The sequence below is a fragment of the Magallana gigas genome, chromosome 10, assembly GCF_963853765.1.
Source record: "Magallana gigas chromosome 10, xbMagGiga1.1, whole genome shotgun sequence".
Classification (NCBI taxonomy): Eukaryota; Metazoa; Mollusca; class Bivalvia; order Ostreida; family Ostreidae; genus Magallana; species Magallana gigas.
The window spans coordinates 25,906,463-25,931,905 of NC_088862.1; the positions used below are offsets into that span (position 1 = coordinate 25,906,463).

The following is a 25,443-nucleotide window of genomic DNA, read 5'->3' on the forward strand; positions in this document are numbered from 1 at the left end:
TATCTGTGTGCTAAAGTTGTTACAAGTTAGTTTTCATATAAACAGAGCTGAAATTTGATTAACATATACTTACACATTTTTGAATTATTGAACATTTTCTGGGTTAATTTTTCATCAAATGTTTTATTGATACAGTGTTTGTTTAATAGAGTTTTATGTTTGAAATTCATGTTAGTGTCAGATATTGGAATATTCGATTTATTTTTTCGAAAATTAATTTTGAATGAGAGTGGCGTAAAAAGGGGTATGGGAAATTGATTAATTTTCTTTATGTTTATTTTCCAAGTAACACTTGTTTGTCCTCTTTACAAAATCATATTTACCATTAATTTTATGTGGCAAAATCCAAAAGAACTTATTCCATATTTATTTATAAGCACTTAGTCTAGTCTTTCATTTTTTTCAGATGTTTAACACTACTGTAGGGGTGGTCACACGATCCGATTTTCATCTGATTTTTAATCCACGTCCTAAGTGGGTACGTGGATTGGAGTCAAGTATGGAGAGGACCACACAATAAAGTTTTTCTATCGATTTTCAATTTGTATGATTTTTTTTAAAGTCATTGTGACGTCATGGGCACTTTATACATCCGACTCAGGGATGAGCGATCACATGTTAATGATATCTGAATGCAGAATATATTGTTATACAAGAGGGAAAGGGCTTTGCAAGTAAAATATATTTATCTAACAATATTTAATCAATAAACCATTATTTAATGATTCACCAAATGAGATTAAAAAAAAACTAAAGCAACTCACATATCAAAAGGGAGTTTATTAAACTAGGCAGAAGTGTTTGTAGACCTAAAAATAAAAAAAAATGAAATAAATGTAACTGAGAAAGAAATTTGATAAGTTGAATATAACAAATGAATATCAAAAAGAAAAAAATTCAAAACCTCAACTTTATAAAATAGATACTGATATTATGCAGATCCTTATTACTAATTAAAGAATAATTGATCGTTTTTCGGAAAATGTTATTATAATTTACCTTATCTTTAGTTTGTAACCATGGCAACGGTTCTCAATTTTCATTTTTAAATTCTTGATTGCACAATCATAATAGCGTTTACAAAAAAAATCCAAGATTTGGTCTTTTTATTCAAATGAAATGATCTTAAATTAAAGATTGAAAAATCTGAAGAAAAAAAATATGAAACGAGGTCTATTTTGTCCACTCTACAACCATTTGTTGAGAAAAATGTCAACGCTTACTTATTTCAGTTGCAACGTTGTCTCTATAAGTAGGGTACCCTATTCTTAAAATTGGTCTCAGAAACTATCGATTCCCATGAGATATTTTCGTCTCTGTATACGGAGGTACATTGCAGATATATTTTCATCGAAAAAATAAATGCATATATTTTTATTAGGACTATCCCTTTTTGGGACCTCTACCCCACTTGTGAGAAAATTACTTTAATTAATACTTATACTATAAGAACTAAAGAAAAAAAACCAGAAAACAAACTTGGATGATGTATGTCACATTCAACACGATTGTTTTAAATTAACTTTTTTTCTATGAAATATAACGTCAATGTGTCTCATTAGACACAGGGGTTCTAAATATAAATGGATTTTCCTTGGTTTAAAAATAGGTCCCATGCTGACTGTGGAGTACCCTTCTTTGAGGCATAGTTGCAATATTATTGTAAAAAAATTCAACTTTTCTATCAACAAACGAATGTAAAGAGGAAACCATTGAACCATTTTCAGAATTTTTTTTAGATTTTTAAATCTTTAAAATAAGTTTGCAGCTGCGCAGTTCGACAGCTCTTCTTAGTGATTTAAAATACACTGCTCTGTTCTTGTATGTATAATTTGCATATTAAAAAAAAAACAATATGTAGAACCTCATATTTATTGCTTTTCATCCTTCGGTTACATATTTGTTCAGCTTAGCGCAGAAACAAGCCAGTTCAAGAAATGTTTACATTTTTATTCTTAAATGTACAAGATGGCCGCACATCCCCCTTAAAGTTGACATGAATTCATAAATGCGCATTGTTGCCCTTTTACCTCCGACTATCGCCATATTAGTTGTCGATTTCTATTGTTCTGCTCATTGCTACATATTCTCTATAGAAGAGGACATACAGGACTTCGTATTTATTGCTTTTTATCTTTTAGCAATATTTTTTGCCAGTTTCGGGCAGAAACAAGCAAGTTCTAGAAATGTTTACAGTCTAATCCTCAAATGCACAAGATGGCCCCACAACCTCCATAAAGCTGATAGCACTATTAATGCTTCACCGCATTCAGGTATTTCATACACCCGAGCATGTTACCTTGTAGAAACGCGCGTTTTGAACAAAAATAACATGACAACAAGTTCACTGGCAAGCAATATCCAATGACCGACGAAACAAGACAGAATGAAATCCAGGCACAGAAACTTCAAAAATCCTCGATAATTGTAGACCGTTTTGCTTTGTATGGTATAGCTTCGAAAATGCGCAAACCACACTCTGGCAATGTGAATGATCGCATGCATTTTTGAAACGAGCGTTTTTGTAGAAACCGATGAAAATGATTTTACGTTGTAACTTTCTTGGATTTACTATCATGTAGCTTATGTATTGGATGTAGTGCCGCCGGGGTTTCTAAAAAGATGGCAGACGTTATGCATGCTGTATGAATGACACATGACTGTGCTCGATGCGCATGCGAAGTAAGGCTGCACTATCTGTGCAAAATAATAAGGATACCTTGAAAATTCTCTCAAAGAATAAAGATAGTATTTTACTGATTGTTGTTTTCTTTATTTCAAACATTTTACTACAATGTTTAGTTCATGCATTCAGAAATTCATGCAACCTGAATGCCTCGATCGGAAAGCAACCGACCGTAACTTTCCCCCCCGCAAAAAATACTTACATACATGTACGTCTATCAATTTTAACATGGTGGTTTTTGTCAATTTAAAAGTAAATAAACATTTTCGCAGTAAAAATGTTCAACATAATAATTGAAGCTCGTCCCAAACCTTTCTGGATCTGCCATACTTGGCGAAACCCATACGGATATATCCGGAAAGGATAATTAATTGTCATGTACAAATATCCATTCCAGATAATCTAATTTTTTGTAAATGAACGTATTTATTGATTGATGTGGTTTGATGTCATCATAGCTCAGTGGTTAAAGTATCAGGCTTGTGAATTGCAGATCACGAGTTCGAATCCACTTGGGTTTATCGTTTAGATTTACTGCATCATTTATTTCTTATTATTTTAATTTCTAGGATTTTTTTATTGTTTGATCATAAATTTCATCCCAAATTTCATATTTTTCGCCCATTTGACTAAATATTTTAAACCATTTTAACAAGACCGTGGAATTCAATAGGACGCACATGTAACAGTGACTTTTTATTTCTTGTGTTTTAACAAGTTAAAAATGACGCTGGTTTCAAGCGAAATATGCACCTATTGTGAAGTCTTAGCTCAAAAGCCTGACAAATATAGATGATTTCAAAGAGCAATGGCCGAGTGGTCAGGAATGAAATAGACATACCTACGTCACATGTCACATAGCTGTTTAAAACAACTAGTACACAATTTAAAGTTTATTAAGCTCTTCACTTTTTGGCTGATACGTGTATGAGAAACGAATTTCAAGTTGTAGTGAGCCACCCTAATTCCCATGTAATAGTGGATTTGTATACGTACCTTTGGCTTGTTTGAAAAGAAAAAAACTCACTTGTGAACCTTGCCCTTTCATGAAGATGGACCGTTGCTTCTTTCAATTTGGTTTTGATCTGAATTGACATGAGAAGAGATCTACAGGGGCGACGTGTGTTTGGGGGGGGGGGGGGATGTATGGCTTTAATTAAGGCATAAGGAATCATTGTTTGCATGAGTATTATGAGTTGATAATTTTAGTCGGGGCGTGGTCAAATCCAAGAAAGCCCGAAGGGTTTTATGATAGATTTGACCACGCTCCGATCGAAATTATCACCTCATAATATTCAAAGAGTTATATATTATTATTTATATTTATATTATTCCAATTTCTACGCTTTAAAACAAGTATAACCACGCGGCGCAGCCAATGACGTGTCTCGGTTATGCTGTAAGACACGCCCATTTTGTGCCGCTCATTTTCTATGAAATTATTGGGCTATAGGGTTCAATATTGATTCGTAAAGTTATCACAGACAAAGACAGTTGAAAATGTAAATATTTTTTTTTAATATCGAGGTTTTTCTTAACTGTTTATTTGGTTCAAAACTATTGTTTGTCCCAAGATATCCTCAATACTGATTTTGCTTAATTGCTTGATATTTATTAATACCTCAGGGTTCAAACGATGCTCATTTAAAAGTATGAAAAAATTACCCTAACCATTTATAAAAAATCAGCCCGAAAAAAGAACTTTTTACGGTATATTGAACAAATGTAAACAAAACATAACACGAGCCTTGTTTACGTAACAAAGAATGGTGAGCTCTGTATCTTGCTTATAACTCTAAAAGCTTACACTCAAAGTATGGTTGATCTTTAGAATTGCCTTACTAAAGCATTGTAAACATTTAGAAATAGCAAAATCAAATTTGACCAAAAATCGTGACCATGTCCTCTTAATGCAACTACGTCCGTTTTCCTTCTCATCACTCAAAAGATTGAATATTGAGCAATTTTAAATAAAATAAAATTTACCTAAGATAAAGCATAGGAAAAACCCTTTTTAATGATTAAAATTTACTTTTATAACATGTATCTAATTATTATTATTTTTTTTTTTTTTTGCTTTAAATACAATACACTGTCTTAAAAATTTGTCTGTTATTATTTTTTTTAATCAAAAATTTACCAAGAGTCAATAATTGAACAGACTAGAAAAAAATTAAGTTAGAGAACAAAGACTGAGGGTTGGATACCACCAAAACTCTTTTCATTTCCATCGTGTGAATCAAAATATTCAAACCGACTATACCCGTAGTATAATTTTCTTTTCTCGCAAAATTGTATCATATAATTTAAAAAAAAAAGAATTAAATGTAAAAAAAAAAAGATAAAAAAAAAAAAAGATAAAAAAATCAATAAAGTAGTAAAATGAAATTCTACTGAACCAACGGGCATTTTCTTCATCTTATATCCCCATCTTTTTGTCATGTTATAAATTTTGGTGTAAATTAAAAAATTTACAACATGACAACTAGTTCTGATTATACTTTTAAATAACATTCCTTCGATGGGCATACATGTAGTCAGAAAACTGAATGGATTTTTTAGGATTTTAATTTGCTGCCAAAACATGCTAAACATGGTGATATGTTGTCTACTTAAACCTATGTGATAAATATCATAGAAAAAAAATTATACATTCAAGCGCTTCAATCAGGGCCTCAAAATAGCTCTCCCCACAAAAATAAGACTTTCAGAAGATTGTGTAGGTCACTGAAATAATTAGTCACAGTTTCACAATATATGAATTTTGCAGCTCATATTACTGTATATTATTGAACTGCAGATGTGCATCGGTGCACAAACAGTTTATTTCTAAGAACGAACTATCACAATCTTATCCAAGCGTTCTAGTGACTGAGATTGACAGAGACAACTCGGAGCGTGATTGACAACACCGTTGTCGTTGAATTGAATACGGAAAATGTCAGAAGATTTCACAGTTTTAAGAGACTTGCAGTCGCACTTACGAACAGCTCAAGTACCTTTTGAACAACTATCAACTTTAGCTCAACAGGGAGATGACTTGGTGAGATTTTCTTTTACGAATCTGTAAATGATTAACGAGATGTGCGTTCTCAATTAACATATCCTCATGTACTGTTTGGTGTGTTCAACTTAAATAAGAATATGTCAAAGTGGATTTTTCCGTTTGTCATCGTACATGTAAGCCGTTTGATTCCATTTTATGGCTATCAAAAAATTATTTGTGTTTGTGCAAGCCAATTCTCATAGAAATTAAGATATGAACTTGTTTGAAAAATGTTTTTGTTGTCAAAGTTGCACAATAAAAATTTTGAAAATGGTCTTTATGGGTCTAGAGTACCACTCTTAATCATATCTCTGAGTCCTTTAAGCCGAAAACAATGAGTCCATATTTTATTCCACAAAGAATATTAATACCAAACAAGCTACATTTATTTAAACTACAGTTCTAAATGACTATTCTAAGAGATAGGTTAAGTGCCATCACTGGGATCCTACAGAGTTTTCTTTCTTTCTTTATCGCCACCATTATTTAATTCACGTTTTGGATCAGTGTTTTGTTCAGCATGAACCTCTTTGTTGTTAATTATTTCAGATTAACTGCCACTTGTCTACTTTTTCATAAACTTTGGAACTTAAACTAATCTAGTTCGAGAGAAATTTTGTCTGTTTTGTTCAGTAGCATCATGATCAATATCAATTTCCCTGCCGTAATGTCATGTATCATTGAATCTCATTGGTTAATCATGACTAAGTGTTGGTGAATGCGATTTTGGCTTTTGTAGAGTTTTTTTAGCTCACCTGAGCTGAAAGCTCAAGTGAGCTATTCTGATCACATTTTGTCCGTCGTCCGTCTGTCCGTCCGTCTGTCCGTCTGTCCGTCCGTCCGTCCGTCCGTCTGTCCGTCTGTAAACTTTTTACATTTTGAACTTCTTCTCTAAAACCGCTTATCCAATTTCAACCAAATTTGGCACAAAGCATCCTTATGGGAGGGCGAATATAAATTGCAGAAATAAAAGTCCGATCTGCATTCAAAGCGGAGAAAACCTTGAAACTGTAGAAAAAGGGGGGTGCATTTTTAAAAATCTTCTTCTCAGGAACTACCGATGCAAATTCAACGCAGTTTAGCATAAATTATCCTTATGGGAAGGAAAATATAAATTGCAAAAATTAAGGTGTAATTCTGTTTCAAATTTGAGTTATTACGAAAATAATAATAAAGGAAAGGCGTGTTTCAATCAGTTTAATAGCTTCGGGTTCGGCATGCGGTAAAATTATTTCATACTTCTAAAACGAGGTTCTTTGTTTCAAGCAGCCATGACATTATACGAAAAAGGGTCGATCGGACTATGATGAAATTGCTTGTTGTGCAACAGTTCGCGTATGAAGGGAAATTTTGAAACATGCAAAATATATTAGTGCCGATTTTGTGAAGTAAATTGAGGCTAAATATTTCAATGCGTTGACAGTTTTCACACATGACGTTGGTGTTAGCTTGTTCTGATTTTCGTTTCGTTTTCATTATTTATGCTTTGTAACCTGGAAACTATCGTCTGTATTTCGTGATTTTTACGTATCAAATCAAACAGAGACTTCGGTAAAGCAAACAGTTAACTGTTTTCCTGCGCAAATTAAGCAAAATCTGATGTAGGGGTACTGAAATACAATTCATTCTATCGGTAATTCGGCATTATCTTTTGCGTAATGGAAGATTAAATTAATGCAATAGGTTTTGTTGAGATGCTCGGCATTTTCTCGAGTTTATTCAGTTTAAATAGAGTTTGATATCGCTGACGGAAATATGTAGGTATACAGTTGTTTGACCAGTTCCGAATAGGGTATAGATTTGGAGGTGCTGTAAATGTTCCTGGGTGTTATTTTTAGATCTAATTTTTTGGCCGATATACACCATATCCCTGCTGATATAAATGCAATATTACTGTATTTAATTTTTTTTAAATAAAATTTTATTGTAACAAATTACGTGGGAAGCCATTTTACCAGTTGCGAATAAGCCGATGGGTTCCGAATAACATAACTCTTCCTATACATATGGAATGTAGATAAAAAAAGTTTCGGTCCTAAAACTATTGATTGAACCTGTTGAATAACAGGTTTAATGCAAACATCTCAGTTATTGGTATTTTCTTAACAATACAGTTTGATTTGCACGGAAATGACAGACAAAATCACCGAAACAACAATTTAGCCTGGTTTCTAACACCTTGTCGGAATACAGTCGCAGCCCCTCCACTTATCATTATTGTGGTACAATATGATTTATTTAAGACGGAGAAAGACATTTAATGAATTTCAGAAGTATTTGTTTCAATCAATATCTTCATTAAATCCTAAAACAGAGGGAAACAAATTGGGTATTCGGAACTCGTAAAATGACGGCTAAATAAAATTCTGCTTCCATTTGCGTTTTTATTTTATTTTTTATCCTGTTTGCTTTTGGGTATGTTAGAATACATACTAAACCTTCATTTAAAAAAAAGAAATCTTGTTACAAGTAAAAATTTAAGGCACCGACAGACAATTGTACGTGCATATTAGCGTTCCAATGACCTGGATTTATTACAAAGCGAAAGTAGGTCGACTAATCTAAGACCGATATCAAATACATGTATGACCGCAAAAATGAAACTACAGCAGAATTCAAACAAGCATTAATACGTGTTTATATTAAAGGTATTGATTTTTTCCCACATTTTTTATTTCATTAATTTTTTGCTATTTAACTTCTTAACTATTCGAAACTGGTCAAAATTCGGAACTGGTCAAACGACTGTATACATGTATCATATATATGATTCATTTCGAAAAAATAAATTGTGTTCTTTATTTGTTATACATGTAGTGCATGTTTCTTGTGTTTAATTGTTTACAATTTCTATTTACTAACCATATTTGAGTGTTAAACTTCGAATTATAAGCAAGATACATAGATTTGCTCACAATTCTATGTTTGTACACAGATCTTAAAAACTAAAGATTAAAAAAGTAAAAAAAATGTCAATATTTATTAAGAAAAATTTCAAAGTCTGTTCTTCCAGAAACCAACTTTAACAACTTATTGTATTGTAAACTTAACACCTTTTTAGCTCACCTGAGGGTGGGCCACAATGGGGGGTCGAAGTTTAACATAGGAATATATAGAGTAAATTTTTAAAAATCTTCTTCTCAGAATCTAATCAGCCAGGAAAGCTGAAACTTGTGTGAAAGCATCATCAGGTAATGTAGATACAAATTTGTGAAATTTATGACCCCTGGAGGTAGGATGAGGCCACAATGAAGGATCGAAGTTTTACATAGGAATATATAGAGTAAATCTTTAAAAATCTTCTTCTCAGAAACTAATCGGCAAGGAAAGCTGACACTTGTGTGGAAGCATCCTCAGGTAGACTAGATTCAAAGTTGTGAATATTATGACCCCCGGGGGTAGGGTCGGGCCACAATGGGGGTCGAAGTTTAACATGAATATATAAAGTAAATCTTAAAAAATCTTCTTCTCAGAAACTAATCGGCAAGGAAAGCTGAAACTTGTGTGGAAGGATCGTCAGGTAGTGTAGATTCAAAGTTGTGATAATTATTACCCCAGGGGTACGGTGGGGCCACAATGGTGGGTCGAAGTTTTACATAGGAATATATAGAGTAAATCTTTAAAAATCTGCTTCTCAGAAACTAATCAGCCAGGAAAGCTGACACTTGTGTGGATGCATTCTCAGGTAGTGTAAATTTAAAGTTGTGAAAATCATGACCCCCGGGGGTAGGGTGGGGCCACAATGGGGGATCGAAGTTTAACATCTTTAAAAAACTTCTTCTCAGAAACTAATCAGCCGGCAATGCTGAAACTTGTTCGGAAGCATCCTCAGGCAGTGTTGATTCAAAGTTGTTAAAATAATAACCCCTTGGGGTAGAATGGGGCCACAATGGGGGGGGGGGGGGGGGTCGAAGTTTTACATAGGAATATATAGAGTAAATCTTTAAAAATCTGCTTCTCAGAAACTAATCGGCAAGGAAAGCTGAAACTTGTGTGGAAGCATCCTCAGGTAGTGTAAATTCAAATTTGTGAAAATCATGACCCCCGGAGGTAGGGTGGGGCCACAATGGGAGGTCGATGTTTTACATAGGAATACACAGAGTTAATCTCAAAAAATCTTCTTCTCAGAAACTAATCAGCCAGGAAAGCGGACACTTGTGTGAAAGCATCCTCAGGTAGTGTAGATTCAAAGTTGTGAAAATCATGATCCCCAGGGGTAGGGTGGGGCCACAATGGGAGGGTCAAAGTTTAACAAAGGAATATATAGGGTAAATCTTTAAAAAAATCTTCTCAGAAACTAATCAGCCAGATGATTCTTCATAATTGTTAAGACTTTGGCCCCAGGACTATTGGCCTCCCGAGAAGGTTCAGAGTTTGATGTACGTTTATATCCCTTATATAAATTATATTGTTAAGGATCTTTTTGAGAACTGCAATACTCAACATATGATATGACTATAAAATCATCCTGTTAGAAAAGGGACTAATGATTATAAACATAAGAATATTCAAAGGAAAAAAAGGGTTTTTAATTATACAGGATCTGCATGTATTATTATACATTGTCCAGATAGTTTGTATTATGACTCCATTAAGCTGATTTTATCATACCTATTGTTCCTCAGGTGAGCGATGTGGCCCATGGGCCTCTTGTTTTATTTGGAACATTTTGGGCGTGTAGTTAGTAGGTAAAGAAAGGAACATGAAATCGATGTTCTGGAATTTCTTAGCAAGAAAACGTGTATATATTATGTATTTCTAAGTTTAATGCGTCCTTTTGGATGCACATATAATCAAATTATGCATCCTGAACAAAATACATGTACATGTGTGTGCATATTTTATGCAGGACACACGTCAAAATGAATCACCTGCAAAACACTTGTACATGAAATGTGGAAACAAATTGCTAGCTTGAACTATTGACCTGGTAGTTAGGTACACGTAATAAAATAATGACATTGGATGAAGGCCATACTGCATGTCTCCTCTTCTACAGAGAGACGGACTGACAATGAAAACTTTCTCATAATATCATTTGTAATCATTGATGAACATATATAGTGTGTTTTCAGAGGATCTAATAATAATAATAATTGTTTTCCCTTCTTACTGTGAGCTGGATAACATATTATACATGTATACAGTACCAATCAGACCCAACCTAACAGAAAGTAAACCCCAACTAAACCCTAGCTGGGTTAAATTTACTTTTGGGGTTTACTCTGGGTTTACTTCAGGTTAAATATAGAGTGGACCCAGAGTAAACACAAAGTAAACCCAGAGTGGACACAGACAGTAAACTCCATTTAGATGTATATCCCTGAAAGCAGATGCTACATGTTGATTTGGAATATAATTTAATTCTGGTTGTAACGCGCTTTCTGATTGGATAAAAAAATTATTTTATATCGTATAAAGAATGTTGCCTACGTCATAGTAAGACTAACGTCAAAAATATATCAATACGCTTGACGTTACGTTTGAATTTTGTACAATTTTACGTCAATTTAAGGGTCAAATGACCGTTTTTATCTACAATGAACAGTAAAAAAATTAAATTATAAGCAATGAATTCAATATTTATTTGTTTTATACGATATAAAATGGTTTGAAACAGTTTACGCTTTTTTATAAACCGCTTCGCGGTTTATAAAGCGTAAACTGCCCCAAACCATTTTATATCGTATAAAACAAATAAATATTGAATTCATTCCTTAAATACAAGGGGTAGGAATTACAGGCAGTAAGATGGTGCAAGATAAATGACAGGTCTGCTTCACACCTCTTAGTAAACCCAAAGTAAACTCCGAGTGGATGCAAATTTTCAAAATGCAGACCCAGAGTAAACCCCAAGTTAAAACCCCGAAAGTAAATTCGGGGTTTAGATGGGGTTTACTCTGGTGTTAGATTGGGTCTGATCTGTACTGTAAGTTATACGTACATATATGTGTTAAAATTCTATGATGACATTTGACGTGATTGGATTTAATTGAAGTAATTCAAAATTTCATTGCCTTTTTCTCTGTTTCTTTACTCTACAGCACTGGGCCCTACCTGCTGCGGACCATCAGGTAGACACTGTCTGTGTTGTAGTGTATCGTATCAGACTGTAAACCAACTTTTATTTTCAAGGACGTTATTTTGTAATTTAAATAAAATAAACTGTTGAAAAAAAAATACACAGCTAATTAATTTCAAGGGACCATAGAAAAAAATGTTGTTATAGTAGTTATTCTGTATATACTAGGCTTATAATAGTGAAATCGTAAGAAATTCTAGAACAAATTTGTTGTAATTATGAAATATCTTAAACTATCAATGGTTATTAAAATTAATACCACCATCATTTACAAAAAATGTAAGTATTAAATCTTCTTTCTTCAATTTTTAAAAATAAATTCTGCATAACTTACATTTGAATTGGAGATTTTATATATTATGCATCTTTAAAAAGCATGTATCTTTAATGAAATTTATAATTTTATGGTAAATATTCATTTCAAATGATAATGAAATATGATTAATGAAATATGATTAAATGTTGCCAGTGGACAGGTTACTTTGGTATAGCGGGAAATTAGTTGTAACCCTTTTTGTTAAATTTGGCAATTTCTATAGATTATATTTTATGTTTTATTGAGATTTTTGCAGGGAATGTCATCATAAAGAATTTGTTTTTGCCATAAATTTCCTATATCCATGTTCACTTTATTCAGGTTTTGCTGTACAAATCTTTTTGGATTCACAATCAGTTTATATAAAAATTTGTTTAACGATGTTTTAAAAATTGTATTATAATCATGATAATATATGATTCAAAATTTCTTGAGGTTTGCTAGAGCCTTGTCGTTGCGAAAAATGTTTCGCAGCAAAGCAGCCTTTTTCCTGTGGTCGTAATAACAATGACGAAATCAACTCACAAAAATTAGTCGTCGTAGCCCTGTCAATCACCTGTACATCGTAAAATAATTTCGTCGCGAAAATAAAGTTTGGTTTACAGTACTTCACTGGACAATGATATTTTTATTAGCACATTACTTGTCAACCTTATCTCTTTGTTACAGTTGTCTGAAATTAATTCTCTTAAGATGTCCACACAGATACAGTTGTTTAATTTTAAACAGTTATAATATGCAAAAGGCTATCGATAAACATCAAACCAAATGAGTCTGTCACATAATGTATATTGTACTCAATAGTGCATTTTTTAAGTTAAGTGCATGAACTGAGGTTATGTCGTTACTTAAAGTATGACTACAATAGGAGGTCATCAGTAGTAAAAAGTATCAAGAAATTCCTTATGGAGAGCAAAAGCTAATTAGAATACAATGTAAGTACTGAAATTGCCTGCTGCGTTAATTGAACAAATTTAATATATTTTCATTATGAAATATCTTTTTAAAAAAAACACTCCCCCAAAAAAGAGAGATTTAAATGTGAAGCTAAGAGGGCTTGATGGCCATGCATGGCTTCATTTTCAGACCATATTAATCTCCTTTAAAAAAAAGATCTTTGTATGATATAGATATTTGGAAAGTGTCAAAATTTACAGCTAAAGTATTTGCATTTTTTTTCTTTACTAAATAATACATGGTATATTTACTTATATAATGAACATCTTGACATATTGTTGATTCTCAGTTGTTTTGACTCGCTCACTTGGTGGTCTCTGAGTACTGCATGAGTTTAGGCTCTACTAGGGCCTCTAAGTTTGATGTAGGTATAACAATACATGACTGTATACTAATGAAGAACTGTTTAAGATCTTCTTCTTAACTGCAGCAATACTTAGTAACTAAGGTAAAGGAATGCATAATCCAGAGCTTGAAAAATCTTATTTATAATGATGACATTGACTGAATTTTGATCTCTTTAGTCAAAAATTGACCAAAAAATGATTAAAAAAGAAAGATAAAAAAAAATAATAGCAGTTCTTTTAAGATTGTTATTTTTTCTTAATTGAATCAAATTAGTGCATTTTGATATTTCAATTCAGTTAATGTAAACATCATTAGAATGCCTCATTCCCTCTTTTTTTATTTTTAGTTGGTGGAGAGGTTCCTGACAGAGAATATCCGGATACAAGGATCTGGTCCGGAGGTTCTCCAGAGTCAGCTCTATATATGTAAGTTATGCACTGCTAAGCTGTTAAACATCATTGTGTAATTATTAGGTTTTCATGTCCAGGTCATCAAAGACTCATTGAGTTTATTGAGTTTATTTTATTATTTGAAATCTGTGAACCTTTTACCCATTTTACTTGATGTCACCTCCTGTTAGTTTTCACTCATTGTTTAGATCCTTACATAATTATATATAGTCATGTAAAATTATCAATTGGCAGTCTGGAATATGGCGGCCAGCCTTAGCCAGTCGTCCAACTCACCCGGAGTCTTGAGTACAGATGCAACTACTGGCCATATCCGAATTGTTAGAAACATACCTGTTTACCAGTAATTGTTATTTCATTAAATTGTTGCCATTGTTTAAACTCATCTAATAAGTTTGAAAATCCTGCTTCAAGTGGCTTTTATTTCTCTAAAATTGCATTTTGGTGGACTTTGGGGAATACGGCACACCAACCCTTAGTTTTTACCTTATGGCCTAAAGCGCTCACTTGCAGCGCCTCAACCTTATTAACCTTGTTCCCTCTACGCCATTAATTACATTTCTTTACCCCGTCTGTACGGGTGCAGTTCCAGAAAAATTACCTATAAGCACCGCATACAAATCTAGGCGGTCACAGAACCTGCCTCTGAAGAAGACGCTGACTGCATGAGGAAATGAAATGGGAAAATTTAATATAATTGTCAACCTTTCAATATCATGTAGCAATGTGTGAAAAATACAAAATATGATTAGTCCATGGATGGCTTTGAAGATGGAATGTATGTGCGTCACTTGCCAGACTTAAAGAAAAAAAAATTCCTCCTCCTGCCTTCGTGAAGATTTCGTGACTTTATGAATTGTCTGAATAATTTTTGTTGAAGTACTACGTGACCTGACTGTGAAAGACACAATTGAACAGAAAGCTGATCGAGACAACTACCAAACCTAAATTAAGGTCTAGCTGCTTTTTGTGTTGGCCCTTAAGGTGGAATAACACACCTGGAAAAAGTCACTCAAATTAACAGGAGAATTTTCGTTAATGAAAGATATAATGATAAATGAAATGTACAAATGTCAAATAAGCAAAAAATTTGGGGATAAAAAATGAATATCTAAAATAATTATTCCAGTAAGTAATAACAAAAAGACCCTGCGGGATTCGAACCCCAGATGTACGGATTACAAGTCCGACACTTTATCCATGAGCTATGGAGTAAGTTACATGTTTCAGTCCATAAAATCCTTTTAATAAAATGAAATGTCGTTTTGATCAGCGGTCAGCCATTTTGTGATGATGTGTTATTCCACCTTAATGCATTATTACCAATCAGGTCTGCCTCCAGGGGTATAATAAAACAACCGAAAGCTGACACAGAGAGGATACAGGAAGCGAACCCGAAATTCAGATGGAGACTCTGAATTAGCTACCTTCATAAATATACAGTGTAACTTCAGTATCTCGAAGACTGATATCGAATATACAATGGATAATGTTGAATTGATTTGTTCCAACCACTTATTTTTGAAGTATTTTAACATCGATATCTGGAATATATAGATATCTTGAAGTTTTCAAACAGTCCCATCTACATATAGGTCGAGATAATAAAGTTCGATTGTATATACATGTACATTTAAATGAACTATTTATATTTACTTTAAAAAATTGCTCTTTTAAATTGTTCCTTTTAGCAATTAATCACGGCTTAATAAAAAAGAAAAAAATTCAGAAAAAATAGGTATAAATCTTTGGAAACATTTTTTCTACAAGAAATGAGTAAAACTGAGTGCTTAAATGGATGATGTTTTTTTAAATCAATACATGATAATGTCACATACCTTTTAACCCTCCCTCATTAGTTGTGGAAATTCTTGATGCAAAATGGCTAAAAATCTTGAATCTACTGGATCAAACCCAACTCCAGTGAGTCTAACCTATATAACCATCCTCAAACTCTACCCCCCCACCCCCCCCCCCCCACCCCCTTTATTCTTGACATCCGAACCAAATTTAACATCCTCTTACTGTGTTGTTTTGTTGGGGGTTTATTTTTTGGCAGTTTTGGTTTCAGAAGCTTGAATAAATTAAAATCTATTTATTGAGTACTCAGATAAGTTAAACATGATAATTTTCATTTCTCTCTCTCTCTCTCTCTCTCTCTCTTCTGCATGTTCTGGTTTAGCCTAAGATCATTTAAAGTATTAATATTTATAATACATGTACATATACATGTACATTGTATGCATATATACCTTATATATTTAGGATAATTTAAGGGAAGCATTAATTTATAAATAAACACAAAAAATTTAAAGTTCTAGATTTTACTTTTAATCACAAACTTATTAGGTGTAATAACAAAAACCTGATAATAATACCCATGCATGCAGACAGTATTGTCACACGCGTCTGGCACTGTTTGTAAAAGTCTAAGTGATATTTCAGAAGGTTAAGTATTTATAGAACTGAAGCTACAGTCCCTCACAAAAAACGTTCTTATATAACTTTCCCATGTAAATGGTGAGCGCACACTGAGCAAACAGTGAGCACACTCTTAGCAAACAGTGAGTGCACAGAAAATTGGAAAGTAGAACATTTCAGGGACTGTACAAGTGTGATATAAGAGCAAAGACAGTGGAAAATGTGTTAATTTTAAATATTGTACGTCAGCCAAAATTTGATCCAGTGTGTTTGTGGGGGTTGCAAATTTAGATATTAAAAACATGTAATTATAAATAACATAAATGCCTCAATTAATCATCAAGGCCTCTTTTTAAGCACCCTATATCTTTTTAAACATTTAATTAGTCGTGAATAAATCATTTCATCAATAATCTATTTACAGCTTGCTTTTGGGGAATGAAAGAAATTGTCCGCCAACTTTTAAGCAGAGGAGTTGGTAAGGTTTATTCAACTTGCATTATTACTGTAATTCCTTATTTTACGTGAGCCTGGTTCTTTCACTCCGAGGTTCCACTGGTTTGCATTGAATTGAGAGAATATAAAATTGTGAACACCACTTTTTGTCATAATTTCATATGTTTAAAAATGAAATTGAGATTTTGTATATGCTTTTCGCAATTTTATGCGGATATTTTTTCCTCACCTTTATTTAGGAATTTACTGTATATACTGTAAATCAACTTTTACAATCAATTTCTCAGGACTTAAAATTATAATAGCCTGAAAAACAGCAACGAATATACATGTATTAATTATATAACACAGGAAATTCCATTTCTTTGACAACTCTCTTTTTATGAAACTTAATGGATATATTAAACACAGAATTTTTTTTTTATCTCTAACGATCAGTGAGCTAGACTTCATTCAATTTTATGATTATGATTAATATGATTATGATTATGATATCCAAATATACACCCTAGAAGAGACAATTAATTGTGAGGGCTGTCTAGCTAAGATTTATATCGATGGAAAGCGACTCCATGCAATTTGTAAAAAATTCTAACACCTCGCGATGTTAACGTACACATTTAAGATGGTTTTTCAAGCTGTGCCAAAAACTTTAGGGAGCTTTTATTTTGCTGTGAACTTTATTTTGCAATAAACTGAAACTGGTTCATGATGTGGACTATTTTTAAATTTGCAATAAATATTTATAAATAAATCTAGATTTGTAGATCATGTATGAATTAATGTACAATATACCAGAAACATTTGAAAACTGGTTTAGTCAGCAAGAAATTAAAAATGTTTACCTGACAGTACTTATATACATTTAGGCATACTCTGAAACTCCAGAGCTTTGAAAAATTTTCTTGCACATAAATGAAAGTTGAATTACGGATTACACTTAAGTAATATGATTAAATAACAATGCAGATCTAAGTTCTACATGGTAATGTATGAGTTAATTTCTCTATCTCTCTCTCTCTCTCTCTCTCTCTCTCTCTCTATAACACTCTGAAAACCAGACTTTATCTAAAATAATAAAAAGATAAAAGATTACATTATCACAATTATCTTTCAGCTAGGCTGGATGAACTTCATATTTCATTAAATCAGAGTCTTTAAATGTTTATTCAGGGAGGCAGGGATGCCAATGCAATCATATTTTTTTCATCATTCATAGAACAAAAACAATTTGCAGAATTATTTCACAAAATGATACACCTAAGGATAAATATATATGACTTGACTTAAAGAAGCATAGTAATACCAGCAAATTTTATTCATTAGATGTATAAACAGTTATTATGATGTCCACTAGCCTTATCAATGATTTTATCAGTGTGTTTTGTTTATTTCATCAAAACTGTGTATGGTATTTGTAGAGGTATAATCAGACTCTTGGCAAAAAAAACAAGAAGATAAATGATTATTATGCATCCAGTAATCCAGCCGACCTTAATAATTAGTTTTTATAACCCACGTCAGCAGATTCCACCAGAATTTCATTACATTTTAGCTTACCTGAGCCAAAGGCTCAAGTAGCTGTTCTGATCAAAATTTGTTTCTTGTGTCTGTTGTTGTCATGGTAACTGCAGGTGTCAAAATCATCTTTGTTGTTGTTATAAACTTTTCACTTTAAATTTTTACCCCAAACCACAGGACCAATTTCAACTAAAGTTACACAACGCATCCTTGAATGAATTAAAGGGATTAAAGTGTGTTAAAATGATATTCAGGGTGGCACCACGATAGGGGGGTCTGAATTTTTATAAATAGAAAAGTATGTATATGGAGTATTAAATCTTTAAAATCCTTTTTTTAATCCAGTTGGCTTGAAAAAGCTGACACTTGTGTTGAAGCATCTTCAAATTTTGTTGATTCAAGTTTGTTCAAAGCATGATAGCCAGGGAATGGTAGGGGGCACAATTAGCAAGGGGGGGGGGGTGTCAACTTTTTATATAATTATGAATTTATAAAGTATCAATTCTTTGCAATACCCTTTAGCCCAAAATGCAGAAACCTGTGTTGAAGCATTCTCAAGTAGGTAGTGAAGATTTAAGTTTGTTCAAAACATGATCCCTTCAGGAATAGGGTAGGGCTAGAATTTTGGAGGGGGGGCAGAACTTTCGAATATATGGAGAAAAATTTAAAAATCTTTACAAACAAGATATACTTTTTTAAGTTGTCTATATATTTGTATATATGAGACTAAAACTGTCTAAAACTTTTCTGATCAGCTATGGCTATTGTTGCTCAGGTGAGTGATGTGATCTTTGGGCCTCTTGTTATTTTTTAATGACTGGTGTCACTGATTATCTTAATTTTTTTTACAATAGATAGTACTTAAGGAAAGACACATTTTTGGCATAAAGCTTGGCTTGAACTCATTGTGTCTTCTTTCGAATAATTTTTATGATAGTGTTAATCCCAGACTGTTTAATTTTAGATATCAATTTCCAAAACAAAGGGACCCTGTGGACACCACTTCATGCTGCAGCATTTCAGGAACATGGACCAGTAAGAGCCTTTCTGATTTGTTATTTTTTAGATGTTGGTTGTTCATGAAAATGGCCCAGTAAGAACCTTTCTGATTGGTTATTTTTCTGATTGGTTGTTCAGAAACATGGCCCAGTTTCACTCAAAAACACTCAGAAAAATTCACAGAAACGAAAACAGATTCCTTACGAAGATTTATAATGAGGAATGTTTACATTGATTACTGTTTAAGATTAGCTAAAAAAAAAACTAAAGAAACAAACAAACAAAAAATAAAAAATAAAGCCAAAAAAAAAAAAAAAGAGGAAAGCTTTCACAATTCTCAGTTTAGCAAAAAATGAAGGAAAATTTGACAGTGTATATTAACTATTTTTTTTTTTTCATTTTTTTTTCTATTTGATATCATCAATATGGATGCAGGTTTTTGACGTTTATTAAGAGCCCTTGATGAGAGAACTACATGTAATTTACCTGAAATCTACCTGTAATTAACATCATGTTATTGACCTGTAGAGTTGTATTGCAGGTGGTTATGGTGCTTTTAGAAAATGGAGCCGCACCTGAGAAACCGGATTCCGAGGGCAGGTATATGAATTAGTGGTCAACTCTTAACCGACATGTATCATTAAGGTCACACAGTGTACACATGTACATGTTAACGATAAGTGTAATTAATAAAATTAATGTTGTTTGTGACAAACAAAGTAATCAAGAAAAAAAAACTCACGACAATATGCTAGGTTAAAATAAATGGTTCAGTTTTCATGTACATTTATACAGGTTCAGTGCAGATTTGCTGAATATCTGTTGCCATTTCAGAGAAGTAAATAAAAAACTAGTTTTATATTAATATAAGTAATTACACAAACTTAAGTTTTATTCTTATATTAAATACGTGTACATGTAACTCTTAATTATTTGTCAAGAACCCTCAGTTTGTTTATCTTTGCTAAAAATCATGTTATTGATTATTGCTGTAGTTTTACTCGAGATATTTTGCTTTAATATTTCTTTTTTATACTCAGTTTAATGATACAGTTAGTATTGGATGAATTTTGAGCCCAGACAATATACAAGATATGCAATTTTGATAAACAGCCACTCGCTTGCCATTATCGTGACTAAATCACTACGTGGGCAGCTTTATACTGATTGAAAGTCTAAAACAATAGGAGGCTGTTTGGTCAATTAAATTACCCAATATGGCATCAGAGCTCATGCATCTAGTGCCTCAAAGTTTAGTTAATATATAAGATAGGATTTTTTAGGCCATATATAATTACATGTATTAAGTAAAAATAAAAACTAAATATTTTTGCTTTGACTATTAACATGAATTCCTATATTTCTATGTTTGCCATTATTTTCCTTCAAAATTTGTGAAAATTGTGCTAAAAACTCTATTATTATATACATACATGTCTGCATGTATTTAAGCTAGAGTGCCGCAGCACATTATGTTTGCCAAAAAAAATATGTACTTTACTGGGTAATATGATCTAAAAATGCAAATACCGATATTAAAAGAAATGTTTTCAAAATTTAAGGTGGCTTGTTGGTTGTGATCATTTTTAGACTGTATTGATCTCCTCCAGATGAAGAGCATTATATAGAAATATAGAAATTGAATGCCCTGTTAATTTATTTAAAAGGTTTAAAGAAAATCTCTGGATTTTTTCCTAACAAATAATTATTTATCGCTATTTAAAGCAATTTAAGTCATATCTGAAAGTTTAAGGTAGATCACATGGTTAGTTTGTTGACCATCCAGCCTCCTTAATCATGAAAACATGGAAAATATGCAAGACTTGAGAATACCGGTCACCGTACTGGGGTTGTTTTTTTTTTAAGGACACCCAAGGACTTTGCATCAGCTTCTGACAAGATCTGGCCACATTTTGGCGCACTGGGGCTAGAGAGAACACCGAGATGGGAACTGGTTGAAAAGAGTGTTATTAAAAAGGTACATATTCATTTCTTGATTAATTGCGTTCCAATCCAAGTCATGTTGAAATAGTGTTTAGTCATTTGAACTTAATGATAATGGTGGAACTGACAAATTAGGAAAACATATTTAGAAACAAAAATTAATTTGTGAGTTTTCTTTTTTTTTTAATATATAATTTAAATGTTTGCTCCAATTTTAATAGTGTATGTATGCGGGTATTTAGATAAAGGAATAATTTTGTAACCTGACCTAAAGTCAATGTTTTGGTTATTGAAAGGAGTCCGACACAAGGTTCATTCAACTTACAAAAAATGTAGCTGACCAAGTCGTACTTGGGATGATTCATTATGTGATTCACTTCAGTCTGATAAACTGGTTTGCACCTACTAATTTGACTGGAATTTATGTCTACACATAGGTAATACAACTATTCGAGAAGTCTCAAACAAATGATACATTAAGGGACTCCAGGTTTCACTGAGATAATGCTCTTGCAAAACTCTTGAATAATTTTTCAAACTAGGCAAATAAAATTTATTTTTTAGTTACTGTAAAAGCAGAAATATTCCTTGAGGATTTAATTTCATTATTTTCATTGGCGGTATTGATCAACGAAATTAAATCCATGACCAATTTTTAACCAAAGTATTCATAAGTAGAGTTGATACGTAATACATTTAAATATTACGATATGACAAAATTAAATCCCAAAGAAATTGTATTTGATTTAAAAACAGCGAAATTTTAATCCAACGAATATACATGCATGTGCTTCCACAGTATATACATGTACATTTAAAAATATTTTCTCGAGACCTTTTAATGCTACAGTTTATTAACTTTGTAAATCACAAGTAAGGTGATAAGTTCCTTCTTTCCCATACTCCCTCCTGTCTTGCCTAGACCCCCCCCCCCCACCCCCATTAATGAGTTAAAACTGAGTGTTATTTAACTGAGTGATTAAACAGTTAAATGGTGATCAAAAAGGTTATTCACTTGAAAACTGTTAGTCCTTTGTGCATGGTGGCCTCAATTGGCATCTTTTTAGCTGTATAACACAAAAATATGATTGATGTATGCATGTACTAGTATATTTTTTACTTTGATCCTCTTTAATTCAGGTTAATCAAGGTGTATTAGGTCAAGACAGTCATCAAAGAAAAAGTGCTATACGGATGGTAAGTATTTCATTCACTTTGTAAGAGAACTGCATCATGTACATGTATATATATACAGTACTGTTAAAGTTACAGTAGGCTAAGTTAAATCTTCCTCCGGGCCATGAAGATGCAGAGGGATGGTGCTTACATGTTTTTTGGTTTTCATTAGTGCTAAGCGAATAAGAGTGACTCCCCCCTGGATGGAACTCCAGTCCCTCACATGTTAACGCCAAGTGTAAGAATTACAGAGAAAGTCTTTGGAGAAACGGAAAGTTTAAAACTGCAGATTTCACACATGATAAATATGATTGCTGTTTCAGTGTTTTACCTTATATTAATGATGTGTGTATGTGTGATAAGGATGGGGGCATCTTTATATAATGTGAAGCAGGCCAGAAGGGGGGGGGGGTGTTGAATGTTAAGTATTAGTTATATTTTGCACAAAATAATATTTTTTGATGCAGTTGTAATATGGCAGTTTCAAGGTTTTTGCTTTACAAGCATCTAACGGACTTAATTACAATTTGATGACTAAATTTTTCAAATAGATCATGCAATTGCATGTAAGACAAAAATTACTCAAGATAATTAATGTAATTATGAATAAACAAAAATGTGAGGTAGGCTTGGCAAGCCTTGCCCTCTGTCGATCATATTTTCTTACCCTCACCCAAACAATTTACAGGCCAGATTTTTACTAAATGTGACTTTTTAGCTCACCTGATCTGAAAACTGTGAGCTTTTCTGATCAAAATTTGCCCATTGTTTTTTGTTGTCAACAACATTGTCATTGTTAGCACATTTTTTACCCTTTGCCAAAAATTTTGCTTATATGTACATGTATCTTAAAACAGTAATCATGTATCCACACCAGATTTTTACTATATGTGACTTTTTTTGTTTACGCACAGTCCTCAGATAGTCGGCCGGAGTCGGCTTATGCATACAACAGTGACCCATTTATCCATGCAGCGGTGACGGGGGATGTGCTCGCTGACCAGGATGAGGAAAGGAATGGAAACACCGCAGACCAACCAAGGTTTTCCATGTGGCGGTAACAGGAAACACCAAAATTGTGTCTGTGTTGGGCGGTGCATTTAATTAGGAACCACAAGAAACTGTCCATGTGGTTTAATTGTCTTAAAACAAAAATCACCACAAGATTGTGTGGGGTGGTCCAAGAAAGTCCTATATGGTAAAGGACAGGAGCCACCACTGTAAGAGAGGATTGTGGGATATGTTGCGTTTTGTCCATGCATTTTTTAACTTATTAATTTTGTGATTGTTGATTGTTAATTTATGAGTGAGGTTGTTATAATATTATTTATATGTACATGTTGTCTGTTTTTTTTATGTAAAGATGAGATGGATTTCAGATGTCCATTTTATCTATTATTACAATACAAGTTCACTTGGAGTACTTACTGTATTAACTGTGATATGGTATATAGTTAAATTGTTGTTTTTTTGTGGCACCCCACCTCCCAAGAACACCCCAGCCCATATCCCCCAAAAAGAAATAACATGTATTACATTGTACATTGTATTAAGTATTGACAAAAGTGTTCATTTTTTATCATCAACTATATTGAGTTAATGATTACAAGTATCTTTCAAAATTTTTTGGTTAACTATAAGATGGCTGGGTGGTTGTGGCCATTTTTAGACTGTATTGATCTCCTAGAGTAGAAGAGCTCTGTATTAAATATACTGTATACAGGGAAATATTCGCCCCCGTTTTATTTTCACCTCTTTCGCCCTCGTTTTCAGTGGGCGAATTTAAGACTTGGCAAATACCAATGTCTCAAATTATCAATCTTTAAACACAAATGTGTCTGGGCGAATTCAAGATTGGGCGAAACTGTTTGCAATTGTTTGCAAGAACGGCGAACATTTTAACACGGGGCAAAAATAACCCTGTATACTGTGTAGGGCAATACTGTGTAGGGCAATACTCAAATTCAAAATCTGATATACAAGTATCTTGAAGTTTTCTCTACTAGATAATATTGTACATGTACTGTGGAATCATTAGAATTCGTGGTGGCTCAATTTTCGTGGTATTCGTGGGTAGCTCTCACCCACGAATTTAGATCCTCAATGAAAAGTAATTATAAAAGGTTTGGTTTACCTACTGAAACTGAAAACTGACTCATCCACGAAATTAGATCCCCACGAACAAGCAAAAAACCCACAATCCACGAAAATTGGCCCCCACGAAATTAAATGATTCCACAGTATACCCAAGCAATTCATATCGGATAATTTAAGGAAGACCTGGATGTTAATCGGTTCATCAGCCAGCCTCCTTAATTGTACACAATTTTTTGTGATATTGAAAGTATTATATACTGTTAATATATTTTTGTAGTTAGTATGATAATTGATAGTTATAATTTGAACAAAAAATTTTAAATGAAAATACTGATACAGTGTGTTTACTGACATTTTTTAAATGTCAAAAAAATTACCAAAAGAAATCAAGGCTTAGATATTTTTTGTTTCCAAACCTGATGCATGTTGACAGATGACTTCTTGCAAAACGTTAAATTTGTAAAGATATTAAATGTCAATGGATTGTTTTGTGCAATTTTGTTTTATTTTTTGCAAGTTTTCTTTCAAATTAAATTAAAAAAAATGAATTTTGGGGTGGAATATTGTAATCTACCTCAATAATTAACGTCTGGATGGAACTTAATTTAGTACATTAATCCAGACAGACTGATGAAATGTGTTTCAAGTTTTACAATTTTGTTATTTCATTAAAAGAGTTATTGAAGAAATATCTTTCTGAATCTTTAATAAAAGTTATAGGAATTTTTATTCTGCACATGGAATCTCGTTATTAAAATTGGTGTGCTGATTAAAGAGAGAATCACAAGATCAGTTCAAAGTATTTTTATATTTTTTAATGATATTCTTTTATTTCTTTTTAATAGAATGAGTTGTGCATAATAAATACATGTAATTAAATTTGTGTAGTTTTTTCTTCAGTATTCAAATCAGGGTTGGCAAAAAAGCGGGAAATACTCATATTTCCCAGGACGGTGGGAAATACTGGTAATTCCCGGGAATTAC

The 25,443-nt window shown here is 32.7% G+C and overlaps 2 protein-coding genes across 3 annotated transcripts in view; one reads left to right on the forward strand and one right to left on the reverse strand.

Annotated features, from left to right (window-relative positions):
* Positions 1-3,776, reverse strand: part of LOC105331537 (uncharacterized) — a 28,290-nt gene extending 24,514 nt beyond the window's left edge. Inside the window, exon 1 of the mRNA XM_066073503.1 lies at positions 3,714-3,776. The gene's annotated coding sequence lies outside the window, so the exon portion shown is untranslated. The remainder of the gene's footprint in view (positions 1-3,713) is intronic.
* Positions 3,777-5,549: 1,773 nt separating this feature from the next.
* On the forward strand, positions 5,550-25,338 carry LOC105336759 (ankyrin repeat domain-containing protein 54). 2 transcript variants are annotated; one of them, XM_034461907.2, is made up of 9 exons: positions 5,550-5,729; positions 11,777-11,806; positions 13,782-13,860; positions 16,691-16,744; positions 19,208-19,278; positions 19,784-19,842; positions 21,109-21,220; positions 22,327-22,383; positions 23,277-25,338. In XM_034461907.2, the coding sequence occupies exons 1-9, from the start codon at positions 5,625-5,627 to the stop codon at positions 23,421-23,423; spliced, it is 714 nt and encodes a 237-aa protein (XP_034317798.2). In that variant the 5' UTR covers positions 5,550-5,624; the 3' UTR covers positions 23,424-25,338. The 2 variants fall into 2 exon arrangements, with proteins under 2 accessions (XP_034317798.2, XP_034317799.2); XM_034461908.2 differs by lacking the exon at positions 11,777-11,806 and having other exon boundaries at positions 5,551-5,729.
* Positions 25,339-25,443: the final 105 nt, after the last annotated feature.

Excerpts from the sequence above, each read along its gene's own strand:
- LOC105336759 (XM_034461907.2), top strand. The coding sequence starts at position 5,625 with ATGTCAGAAGATTTCACAGTTTTAAGAGACTTGCAGTCGCACTTACGA. Across the intron at positions 13,861-16,690 it reads CCAGAGTCAGCTCTATATAT|CTTGCTTTTGGGGAATGAAA; the intron begins GTAAGTTATGCA and ends ATCTATTTACAG. Across the intron at positions 21,221-22,326 it reads AAAAGAGTGTTATTAAAAAG|GTTAATCAAGGTGTATTAGG; the intron begins GTACATATTCAT and ends TCTTTAATTCAG.